The sequence below is a fragment of the Nerophis ophidion genome, linkage group LG11 (assembly GCF_033978795.1).
Source record: "Nerophis ophidion isolate RoL-2023_Sa linkage group LG11, RoL_Noph_v1.0, whole genome shotgun sequence".
Lineage (NCBI taxonomy): Eukaryota > Metazoa > Chordata > Actinopteri > Syngnathiformes > Syngnathidae > Nerophis > Nerophis ophidion.
In genome coordinates this window covers 37936978-37949814 of record NC_084621.1, presented here as the reverse complement: position 1 = coordinate 37949814, position 12837 = coordinate 37936978, and the positions used below count along the sequence as shown (strand labels likewise).

The window sequence follows — 12837 nt, the reverse complement described above, 5'->3', positions numbered from 1 at the left end:
TATTTGACTGAAACAATTCCTAAAATAATTAGAATAATACATAGATGAAATATAACTTATAGAATCAATACATACGACATGTTAAACCACTTAAAAATATTTTCCTGTCTTAAATGTCAGATTTTGGACCCTTGTTGCATGGTTTTGTGTTCATTTTGGTGTTAATGTTCTGTTGTTGAGTCCTTGAACGCACCACAAAGCAGACATACAGCACAATTGCAGTCAGAATTGGTTTATAAGGTGTGAAACGAACAAAGCATGTCGAGGGTATGTGGCAGCAATAAACCAACAATGAGGCTAAGAACAAATATGTAAGATTTTTGCATGCTAGAGGCCCCAAGCACTGGAACAACACGCACACGCACGCACACACTCACACTCACACACACACTGAAAGGTGGAGGGATCAACGGAGCGATCTAATTACTTTACAACCATCTCCTAACAATTGGAGAGTCACAGTGCAGTGCAGTAACATCCTTTCTTTCGTTTTGCTTTGTCGTTGTCTTGTTGCCGCAGAGATTTAAACAAAAAATCAGCTCACACACAAAAAAAATAACACATCCAAACGCATCATGAAAATTCTGTAACAAAAAAAGGTAGTTTTATTTTCAAAAAGTAAAAGTGTGCAATTTTTTTATCGGGTAAAGTTACAAATAGTCACAAAAAAATATATATATATATTTTTTGTGTAATATTGTGTGGCTTTACGCTGCGCTTAAATAGCCAGCAGGTGGCAGCAGTGACTCAGCTGATTCCATAACACTTATAGGCTATCTGGTTCGTGCGTTCAGGGACATCAAGAACCTTTTGTTAAAGCCTTGCTCGAGATATTTTTTTTAAACTAATTTTAATATCAAAATAACGTTTCACTGTGTGCCCGAAAAAACTTAAAAAGATATACACAAAAAACAAGATTTCGACATTATTAGGAAATAGTGAATTCCCCAACACAACATCAGCGTTCTATTTTACACTTACACTCATTACACTTGCATGTAATGAACTTCCATCCATCGATCCATTTTTTACCGCTTATTCCCTTCGGGGTCGCGGTGGGGTGCTGGCGCCTATTTCAGCTACAATCGGGCGGAAGGCGGGGTACACCCTGGACAAGTCGCCACCTCATCGCAGGGCCAACACAGATAGACAGACAACATTCACACTCACATTCACACACTAGGGCCAATTTAGTGTTGCCAATCAACTTATCCCCAGGTGCATGTCTTTGGAAGGTGGGAGGAAGCCGGAGGGAATCCACGCAGTCACGGGGAGGACATGCAAACTCCACACAGAAAGATCCCGGGCCTGGGATTGAACCCAGGACTACTCAGGACCTTCGTATTGTGAGGCAGACGCACTCACCCCTCTGCCAACGTAATGAACTTGAATTCTTCAAATATCACCCGCACACGCACACACTCATGCGCACGTGCACGCTACTAAATAACACAAAATAAATAATAAAAAAAAATGCGTGAATAAAATCGTTATATTATGAGAAAAAGTTTGCTTATGCATATTGTAGCCTGTTAAAGATTTTTATTATATATATTGTTTTTTCCCCCTCATAAATCACCATTTACTGTAAGTCTATATGATGCTTTTCTTTCCAGTATTGTTGTTTTTTCCTCGTAACATTTTAGCTTTTTTTTTATTACATTTTATGGTTGTGATGAAATTGCTTTCTCATACCTAATTGTGTTGTCGTTGTTGTTGCAGTGTTACATTGTTTTCTTATAAAAAATCTCCTGTCAGTCTTGTACCGTGATTTCAAAACGTATTTACTACAACTTTCCCGTGAATTATGATTTTACTAATTTTTTGTCTTAGTGGTACATTTTTTTTGATGAAATTAGGATTTACTGTCAAAGCAAGACTTTTTCCCCCCATGCAACAATATGATAAAACACAATTTTAATATGTCAATTTGTTTTCTTCTAAAACGTCAATTGTACTCTTGTAACTCTTGTCCTATTGTTTTCTTGCATTTAAAAAAACCAAAAACTTTTTTTCCCTCATCATTTACTGTTTTGGTCTACTCATTTTTATCGTAAATTACAATTTTGCTCTTAAGTTTTTTCCTAATACAATGATAATTTTCCTATCAAAACAAGTCATTTTCTTGCAATATTAAACATATTTTTAATTTAAAAAAATAACAATAATACGATTTTACATTATTTTTGGGTATTGCATCTGCTAAATGTTTTTCTATAAAAGTCCAATATTATAACAAAATGTTTTTTCTTACAATCTCATCTTTTTCTTATATTTTCATTTAAATAACGCTCTCCATTTTTCATCAAATTGTGGTGTAGACTGAAACTTGTTGAGTACCATGTTCAGTGTCCGATAAGCCGAGTTATGCAGACAAACTAAAGTCACTTCAAAAGTTGTTTACGTTGACCTCCATCACCTCCATCCAATTCATCACTTCAGGTGTCAGCAGGAGTGAGAGAAGTGAACTCTGCAGAAGAAGTTCATGCAGGACTATAAAGTGTGGAACACATATATCTACTCTGGATTCAACCCATCCAAATCATTAAGGTTATATCCTGGATTTATAAAGTATTTTTCCAGGTTGGTTAGCTCTCCTATTTTCTCCACATTCCCAGATATCCTTTAAATCTGCAGACGTACTGACAGTAACATATAACTTGTGAGGGAATGACTGTTTCAACATGCAATCACATGCCACACTTTTTTATTGATCGTGTTATTGTGCTAAGTCAGGGGTCCCCAAACTACGGCCCACGGGCCGGATGCAGCCCGCCAGCGTCCAAAATCCGGCCCGCGGGAAGTCCCAAGTTAAAAAAAAAAATATTCTAATTCTAATTATTATTTTTGAAATCTGTCCTTTCTAACCCATTTACCACCACCTTGTTACTCTCGGTGTCTCCTAGCCGCTCAGGCAGGCATTTTCTCATCAATAACGTAACATCATTGTACTCACGCCTCGGTGTTGGGCGAGCACGCAGCAAGTGCACACTCTTTCAGTCATATATATATATATATATATATATATATATATATATATATATATATATATATATATATATATATATATATATATATATATATATATATATATATATACCGGCCCCCAGCCAACCCAATGCGGCCCCCAAGTCAAAAAGTTTAGGGACCCCTGAACTAAGTTATGGTGCATTTATGCGCTATACTATTGTGTATGATTTCTCACAATTCTCATGTGACGCAAACAATTCAAGGATTAAAATGATTTTGCTCTTTTTGAGTTTTTTTGTGTCTAATAATAATGATGGTAACCATAAAACTGGGATTGGAACTGGTAAGAAAACACATCTCTGTCCTGGCTGCTCAGTATAAATTATTATACTTACAGTACAGGCCAAAACTTTGGACACGCCTTCTCATTTCATTGCGTTTTTCTATTTACATTGTATATTGTCACTGAAGGCATCAACACTATGACACCTGTGAAGTGAAAACCATTTCAGGTGACTACCTCTTGAAGCTCATTGAAAGAATGCAAAGAGTGTGCGAAAAAGTAATCAGAGCAAAGGGTGGCTATAGAAGAAACAAGAATACAACACTATATTGTGAGTGTGAATGTTGTCTGTCTATCTGTGTCGGCCTTGTGATGATGTGGCGACTTGTCCAGGGTGTACCCTGCCTTCCGCCCGAATGCCGCTGAGATAGGCCCCAACATCCCCCGCAACTCCAAAAGGGACAAGCGGTAGGAAATGGATGGATGGACATAACTCCACATGGGTTCAGTCATGGTTTTGATGCCTTCAGGGACAATCTACAATGTAAATAGTCATGAAAATAAAGAAAATGCATTGAATGAGAAGGTGTGTCCAAACTTCTGGCCTGTACTGTACATCATTTGTTTTTATAATGGTTAACTTCTTTTTACACTTGCATGGCATCTTTGCTTGTTAACACATGACTTAAAAACACAAGATCAGAACAACTTAAATAACTTGATAATATTTTCCATATGCATGGGAGGTTAAACTAGCCCATAACAATTTACCATGATTTTACATAATTGAACAGTAAAATGCTATAATAAAAATTCAACATAACCTTTCAACAAATTACAATAAAAATGACATTTCACAGCATTTCACAGTAAATTACTGTGAACATTACCGTAAAATCATTGTAATTTACAATTAAAACATTTACAACTTTGAACTGCTTATTGGTGAGTATTCTGGTGTTATTTGAAAATAGTCTTTATTCCCTTTAGCTCATAGTCAACAGTTTTAGTTATCCATCCATCCATTTTTTACCGCTTGTCCAGTTCGGGGTCGCTAGGTCGCTGGAGCCTATCTCAGCTGCATTCAGGTGGAAGGCATGGTACACCCTGGACAAGTCGTCGCCTCATCGCAGGGCCAGTTTTAGTTATACTATTAGATATGTTCACTTATCATGACATCCATAATATATGCAAATCATGCTCTCAAAATAAAGCATCGGTTTAAATACTATATCAAAACAAACCACAAACCACATGGCATCAGAATCTCTCTCTCTCTCTCTCTCTCTCTCTCTCTCTCTAACACACACACACACGCACACACACACACACACATTTGCAAGTCAATGTGTAGGATATACAATATCACGTGAAATATGATATTTAAGCTGCAAAAAAACCCCACACGTTCCATTATTTCAACTCACAGCTTTAATGATGTCAGACTTTCAAAGTTGTTCTTAATTCCAATAAAGAGTTCTACAGCTCAAGACTTTGGATAAATCAAACACTCTCATCAACTTGTACCAATTGTTTATTGACTGTTACACTCATGATCATATACAAAACGACAAAATATGCACATACATAAATTTCCATACATAATCCACCTGGCTTTCTTGCTTCCCAAATGTCTCCTGTTGTTTGTGAACCCACGAGAAAAGTGTCATCAAGGCTGCTAAGCGAACAAACATTTATGAAATGTAACACCAGGAGGACAATATGAGTTTTTCTTCCTTGGTATTTGTTGATGCACTATAGCAAATGCATTTGTATGAATATGTCATCATCATCAGTTTATTTAAATGGTTTAAAACAAAATCACATGCTAAAAAAATAATAATGTTATTTGGATTCTAACAGTACTAAATAGTTAATTTGAATCCATAATGTTTCAATTTTATTTTAATATGTATTATATCATATTTTAATATCTATATTCCACAATTCAAACAAATATAATTCCCAAACACATAAATTAATTCTGGAACCCTTGGGGTGTGTAGTAATTAATATGTTTTTAAATTAAGTAAGCAAAAAGTTAACAAAAAAAAGAATGGGAATACCAATCAACACCCACTCACCTCAACAAATTAAGCTGCTCCATTCTTAAATATTCTTAAAAATGAAATGATTAAAAAGTAATCCATGTCTGTTCCTATCTTCTTTCTTGTTGTAGTCCTCTTGCAGGGAGAAAAATAATTAGGATTAATCTAAAAAAAAAAAGCCACATTAATGATCAAATCATGCATATATATATATATATATATATATATATATATATATATATATATATATATATATGTATACATGTTGCAGGGTGAGTGCAGGGATGGTCCTGGTCTCTTCTTTCTCGCTGCATATTCTTGTGATGGAAAGAAGTGTTAGATGCTTTAAATGTGTTCTTGCAGGGCAAGGAGCTGTCAGAAAGATTGATGACATGCAGGCTGATGGCTGCAGGCTTCTTTGTTTATAGAGCCCTGCAATAAACAGCCCTCACTTCCTTTTCCTCTTTCCTCTGCCTCACCCTGCACTATAACACACACATCACCTATGAGGAATACGACCGCTCTTCACTGCAGCAGACAAAGAGACCAGACAGGTTTAATGTGATGTCGAAAATGATACAAAATGTGGAAGATTAGTAGACATGGGCACTGTAGTCGTTTCAATAATAATAACAATTGGGCATTTATTTCCTTTCTTTAGCTTATATAGGCTAGAAATGTGTGTGTGTGTGTGTGTGTGTGTGTTGGGGGAGGACTGGTCACGTGATTGCATGGTGCAACCCAGAAAGAAGGACTCCAATGTCTAATACATGAAATTCCATCCATTTTTGAACATTAGTATCATTCTCATTGGGAAAAAATTACCAACACAGTAGAAAATGATAAGGTACTAAAATCGTAACTTTATTTGTAAACGGGCGTAAGCATAAGCTGATGTCCATGTCATTACTTTTTTTCCTCCCAATAACATTATGCATTAATGAATTTTTTTTTTACAGTTTACACTATTAGATTGTTTTATCTCATGCAACTAAAATGCTGCCTTTTCCTCACATTATATTTTTTCCTCCAAAAAATTTACGTTTTTTTGTCCTCACAGTTATCTATTTTCCTCATTCAATTGCGATTTTACTGTGATAAAAATGTATATTTTACTCTTGCTTTTTCTTTAAGTACACTTTTTGCCGTGAACTTCTTTATTTTTGTTTTATAAATTTTTTTAGAGAGTGTGTGTTTTTTCTGTATTTTGTACCACTCTCATAACTTACCACAAGTACATACATTTTTACCATAAAATTATGGTTTAAAAATTCAGATTTTACTTTTACATTACTTTTTTGCAACACGTTTCCAAATTTCTCCAAAAAAAATCTGATTTTTTTCTACCTAATGTAAGATTTTACTTTCATAACGTGACTTTTATTTCATGATCTCAAAAGACAGTTTAGACTTTACTATTAGTTTCCTTAGTTTCAGTATTGATTTTCTGTCCAGCACTCTTATTTTTGTTTTCCATTTCCTGTTCGTCAACACCATTTCTCTTCTCTTCCCCCAGACTGGGCTGGATAATTTTCTTTGTTTGCTTTCATGCTGCATAGCTTTCCCTGTATGCCTCCTGTGCAATTCCCTGCTGCACATTTTTTTTTTTTTTCAATAAAATATATTTCACCTGCACTTCTCCTGTTGTCTCTCCATCCTGGGGTCCAGACCATCCATCCATCCATCCATCCATTTTCTACCGCTTATTCCCTTTCGGGGTCGCGGGGGGCGCTGGCGCCTATCTCAGCTACAATCGGGCGGAAGGCGGGGTACACCCTGGACAAGTCGCCACCTCATCGCAGGGCCCAGACAAACAAAATCAAAGTTTGACCTTAGCCCACTTATGTTGTTTCTCTTACAATTACAATTGTAATAAAATAGAAAGCCATTTTTTGTTGCACGGTTATGTTGTTCTACACTTACGATTGTCCAGCCATCCATCCATTTTCTACCGCTTATTCCCTTTTGGGGTCACGGGGGGCGCTGGCGCCTATCTCAGCTACAATCGGGCAGAAGGCGGCGTACACTCTGGACAAGTCGCCACCTCATCGCAGGGCCAACACAGATAGACAGACAACATTCACACTCACATTCACACACTAGGGCCAATTTTTAGTGTTGCCAATCAACCTATCCCCAGGTGCACGTCTTTGGAAGTGGGAGGAAGCCGGAGTACCCGGAGGGAACCCACGCATTCACGGGGGGAAAAGGCAAACTCCACACAGAAAGATCCCGAGCCTGGGATTGAACCCAGGACTGCAAGACCTTCGTATTGTGAGGCAGACGCACTAACCCCTCTTCCAACCTAAAGTCCCAATATTGTATTTTGCCAAAATGACTTTTTTGACATGCGTGGGTTCCCCTAGAGTACTCCGGCTTCCTCCCACCTCCAAAGACATGCACCTGGGGGATAGGCTGACAGGCAAATCTAAATGGCCTCTAGTGTGTGAATGTGAGTGTGAATGTTGTCTGTCTATCTGTGTTGACCCTCCAATGAGGTAGCGACTTGTCCAGGGATTATCGCCCCATCCGCCCGAGTGCTCCAGCTACCCCCGCGTCTCCGAAAGGGACAAGCGGTAGAAAATAGATGGATGGATTGTCACAGTTTTTAAATTACATGTCTTTTTTGCATAAAATAAGAGTTTTGTTACAAAATTGGAGAGTGGATCCCAAGGATGCAGAGACGTAGTTTGGTTATAGTTAAGTTCTTCCTTTATTTTGGTGGAAGTGGAACGTAGCCAAAACAAAAGACAATGGTGGAAATACAAAAACACACCATGAAGAATAACTGTATCAAACAACCAAAAATAGAACAGAAAGTGCTAGACAAAGCTAGGAACAATACAGGCTGGGAAAAATACCAAACAGGAGTACAAAGTACAAAAATAAGGACGCTAGACGAAGCTAGGATAATTTACTTCAAAAACGAAGTAAAACAAAGAAACAAAATGCTAACTAAAGGCGCTAGACAAGGCTAGGATATAAATAGGCAAACCTGTGAGGTGCACAAGACAGACTAGAAAGACTGCGAGTGTGAAGGAGGCCAAAACACATGCGAGTGAAACTTGCAGTGGACACAAAGTTCCGGCACTGACAGGCCGTCAGCACCCGGACTAAATAGGCCACCTTAATCAACTTCAGGTGTGCAAGATTGACCAGCGTCACATGACGTGCAAACCAACACAGAAAAACATGAAAAATTCAGTTCACCACAATTTTACTCTGACAACACGACTTTTTTGTCACACTGTAATCTTTTTTTAATAAAACTACAATTTACTTCTATAATTACATTATTTTTTTGTCTCACGATAGTGTTTTCCCCCCCACATACAACATACATTAAAATTGTAATTTAATAACATGACTTATAAGTTTATAGGATACATTTTTCTTTCACAAAACTACAATTTTAGTATCATAATGTTGACTTTGTTCTCAAAATGTTCTTTTTTTCTCATAAGATTACGACATGTGTATATATATATATATATATATATTAGGAGTGGGCAAATTAATGCGTTAATTACGAGTTAACTCATCAATCTATTAACGCCGAAAATTATTTTATCGCACATTTGCGTATGTTGTTTACATGCTTTTATTTTGTTAACGCCTTTTCTTAACAAGACGGCTTCGCCCGGATTGGCTTCGTCGTCGAGGGGCTCTTGGTAAAGATGGAACATTTGGCAAAAATACCGGACAATTATTCAAATTTCATGGCTGGCTTACAGCGTGGTCACAGATCACTTACGACCGCCAGACAATGCTGAATGTGGATGGATCGGGCCGTTTTGGACTGAATGATGCGTGCTTGCTAGACCGGCTAGCTAGCATGGGAATACTTTGCCGGCTACATCCAGCGGCCTGTGAAGCAGCGGACTATATGTGTTGTCTTTCTATTTATGAATAATGCAGACGAGGCGTGTTGGCTGAGTTCTTAACGTTTGCTTTCAGAGCGTGCATATCACAACATACAAGATGCCGTCATGGCGGCACAACCAATACCGGGCTACCGCGCATGCTCGTCACTTCTGTTGCATGCTGGGTAGGGTAGTTCTTTATTTCCCTGGCTCATAACATCACAATATAGTACCATGTATATGATGCGTTCAGTTTATCAGAGCACCAAGCAAACAATCGGGAAATTCCCATCATATCAATTCCTAGATATGGTCATAATTATTTTAAGTGCACTACGCAGAATAAACACATTATTAATATTGCTAGGCCCTTACCACTCACAGAGCTATTTAAATCTATTTCAGAGAGTAATGAAGACAATTGGAGCCGCCAACGTTCCCGCGATAATCCAATAGCATTCATCCTGATGACAAGTATATGGGCGAGCTGTGAAGCAATTGCCTTGGACACATTCTACAACATGTACGAACCGATTGTTGGACCGGCAACATGTTGTGTGCAGCTTCCGCATTTACACGTTCAAGATTGAAAGGCATACTGGGTGATACAGAGTACACTGATGGTTGTGATATAAACAACTTTAACACTTACTAATATGCGCCACACTGTGAAGCCACACCCAACAAGATTGACAAACACATTTCGGGAGAACATCCTCACAGTAACACAACATAAACGCAACACAACAAATATCCATAATCCTTTGTATCCGTGACACTTCCTGAATATATTTTACACCCCCGCACACCTTACCGACGCTGCTAGCGGGGTGTATAAAAGTCAGGAAGTGTCATGAATACAAAGGATTATGGGTATTTGTTGTGTTGCGTTTATGTTGTGTTACTGTGAGGATGTTCTCTCGAAATGTGTTTGTCGTTCTTAATTGGTGTGGCTTCACAGTGTGGCGCATATTACTAAGAGTGTTAAAATTGTTTATATCACAACCATTAGTGTACTCTGTATCACCCAGTATGCCTTGCAGTCGTGTGCATGTTGCTGCGGATGCCGCACACATCATGATGCTGGACTGACAAGCAGATCGTACATGTTGTAGTAGGCGACAAAGCCAATGGCTTCATAGCACGCCCTAATACTTATTAATTGGGTGACTACCGGCAGTCAGTCAGGATAATAATAGCGTCTTTAATTGTCTTCTTCGCTTTATGACACGGGTCTTAAATGGCACTTTGAATGGCAAAGGATACCGATCACAGACCCATGCATATCAAATATTTCCGGATGGTTCAACCGCCACCAGCCCGAATCTAATTAAAATCTATTTTTTCGTCATGTCAACCGCCCGACACACGGTTTATCCGCGGATGAGACCACAAACCGCGCATCTCTAAAATATATCCAAAGAGTAGTCCTAAAGAGTTGGACATTTTTCTGAGGTCTCAAGGAGGTAAGAAATACATGCTCTGTGTCTGTGTGTGTGTGCGTGCGTACGTGTGAGTGTGCGTGTGTGTGCATGTGTGCTTGTCTTTGGGGAGGGATACTATGGACAGATGACAGTCCATGCACATGCCTGGTGCAGCCTGAAGCTCTACAAGGTTATGAATGCACACAAATCGGCATTTATGCCAATAGCGGTTTGTCCAGGGTCTACCCCGGCTTCCGCCGATTGTAACTGAGATAGGATCTAGCGACCCCGAAGGGAATAAGCGCTAGAAAATGGATGGATGGACTTGAATATATTTTAATGTCTGTCTATTGTCCAAAGCACACCACCATTTAGCAGGGGTGTCAAAGGTACGGCCCGTGGGGCGAATCACTTTAATCCAGCCTGCAGGATGAGTTTGCTAAGTATAAAAATTTGCCAACATTTTTTTATTGAAAGAAACAGATGTTCTAAATGTGTCCACCAGATGTAGCAATAGTAATTATTTTTGTCTTTGTGGATGATACTATACATATGTAGAAAAAACAAACAAGATGTTGGTGCACCAGTCAAGGAAAATGAGCAAACCACACAAATAACATCGTGTAATTTGATTTTGATATTATTTTTTTATCTTGATAGATTAAAAAAAAGGAACACCAATGAGTTGACTGATGAACATTATCACATAATTTATTCAGAAAGTATAAATAACGCCAAATAAAGATAGGATACTATTAACGGCAACATGTAAGAGTAAAAAAAATATATATACCGTATTTCCTTGAATTGCCGCCGGGGCGCTAATTAATTTAAAACCTCTTCTCACTCTTGCGCTTACCAAAGGTATGCGGTAAAAGTAAGCATGCGCTAATTATTTTAAAACCTCTTCTCACTCCGGCACTTACCAAAGGTATGCAGTAAAAATTTGAGTGTTATGTAAGCTTGGACCTTAAGTCCTACTGAAGAGCTCTTAATTTTCTTCCCTTTATGCGATTTCAAATTACCGGTATTGAAATCAGCCTCCTCCATTATGAAAATGATGACAGGGGAAGTGTCACTCGTGACGTCACGAGTTTGACCAGGCGGTAATACTAAGCATGCGCTAATTATTTTGGGAAGCGAGTTTGACTCGGCAGTAAATCAAGGCAGGCACATACTATATACCCTGCGGCAATTCAAGGAAATACGGTATATATAATATGATTTATACATTTTCAGAATGTGCTTGTTTTATTTTTAAACAAAGAAAACTATTTGAATTTGTCTTTATTTCTAAGTTATTGTGCCGTGATTTTACCAGTCCGGCCCACTTGGTAGTAGATTTTTCTCCAAGTGGCCCCCGATCTAAAATGAGTTTGACACCCCCTCCCCAGTTTTGTTTTCTTCAACAGTTTATGATCCAGAGCACACCACGCCTCATCACAAGTTAGTCTGGAGACGTGTTTTTGAGCAAAAATTATTTGAAGGGATCACGTGTCAACAACTTGAGACTTTATCAATAACAAGTAGGGAGGGGAGGGGGACAGTGTCCATTTTGATAAAACGGCCAACCTGTCATTGGGCAGATGCGATCATGTGACGAGCGGCACCCTCCAGCTCTAATGTCGCTCCTGAAAGCAACAGCTCCTGCAGGCTTACAGGTCCCCTAGCGACCATATCCACTTTAGCACTCCAATTATTTCAACTTTAAATGCCTATCCTCCTAAAAGCAGCTTATCCGAGACTAACGAGGACGAGATGAATTACGAATTTGGCCTCGAAAATGGTTTTATCAACAGCCGCCCGTCGCTCGCCGAGTGCCTGACATCCCTCCACGCGTTCCGGGGCGCTTCCGTCAAGAGCTCACCGCCCAGTCCTCCTCCTTCTCCTCCGGCCGCTGACCTCCACGGTCGCTCCGAGCCGCGGCTGCCGGAGAGGGGCTGCGTCAGCCCGGCGCACGGCGCAGCGTCGTCCCCCGCCCGGGAGCACCCGTGGATGAAGGGTGCAGCCTCCCCGCCGCTGCAAGGCAAGACTGCATGATTGATGTTTATAACTTCCATGTTGATCATAACTTTCATGATGTTATCTGCAGCATGCATGCGCGGCGCCTCCTTTGGCACGCTTTGGATTTAGATCTAAATCCTTTTAATGTCTGACAACAGTGATGGATTGAGCATCTGGCATAAATTCCGCTCATAAATCTCCCCTTCTTCCTGCCGCGTATTTCCGCTTCTTTGTCTCCCGATAGC

At 39.2% G+C, this 12837-nt stretch overlaps 1 protein-coding gene across 1 annotated transcript in view; it reads left to right on the top strand.

The window, feature by feature from the left end:
• The first annotated feature begins 12184 nt into the window (after positions 1-12184).
• Positions 12185-12837, top strand: part of hoxa2b (homeobox A2b) — a 1446-nt gene continuing 793 nt past the window's right edge. Inside the window, exons 1-2 of the mRNA XM_061914718.1 lie at positions 12185-12614; position 12837. The exon at position 12837 is cut by the window's right edge and continues 793 nt beyond it. Of these exons, the coding sequence (XP_061770702.1) occupies positions 12347-12614; position 12837 (269 nt within the window). The 5' untranslated portion in view covers positions 12185-12346. The remainder of the gene's footprint in view (positions 12615-12836) is intronic.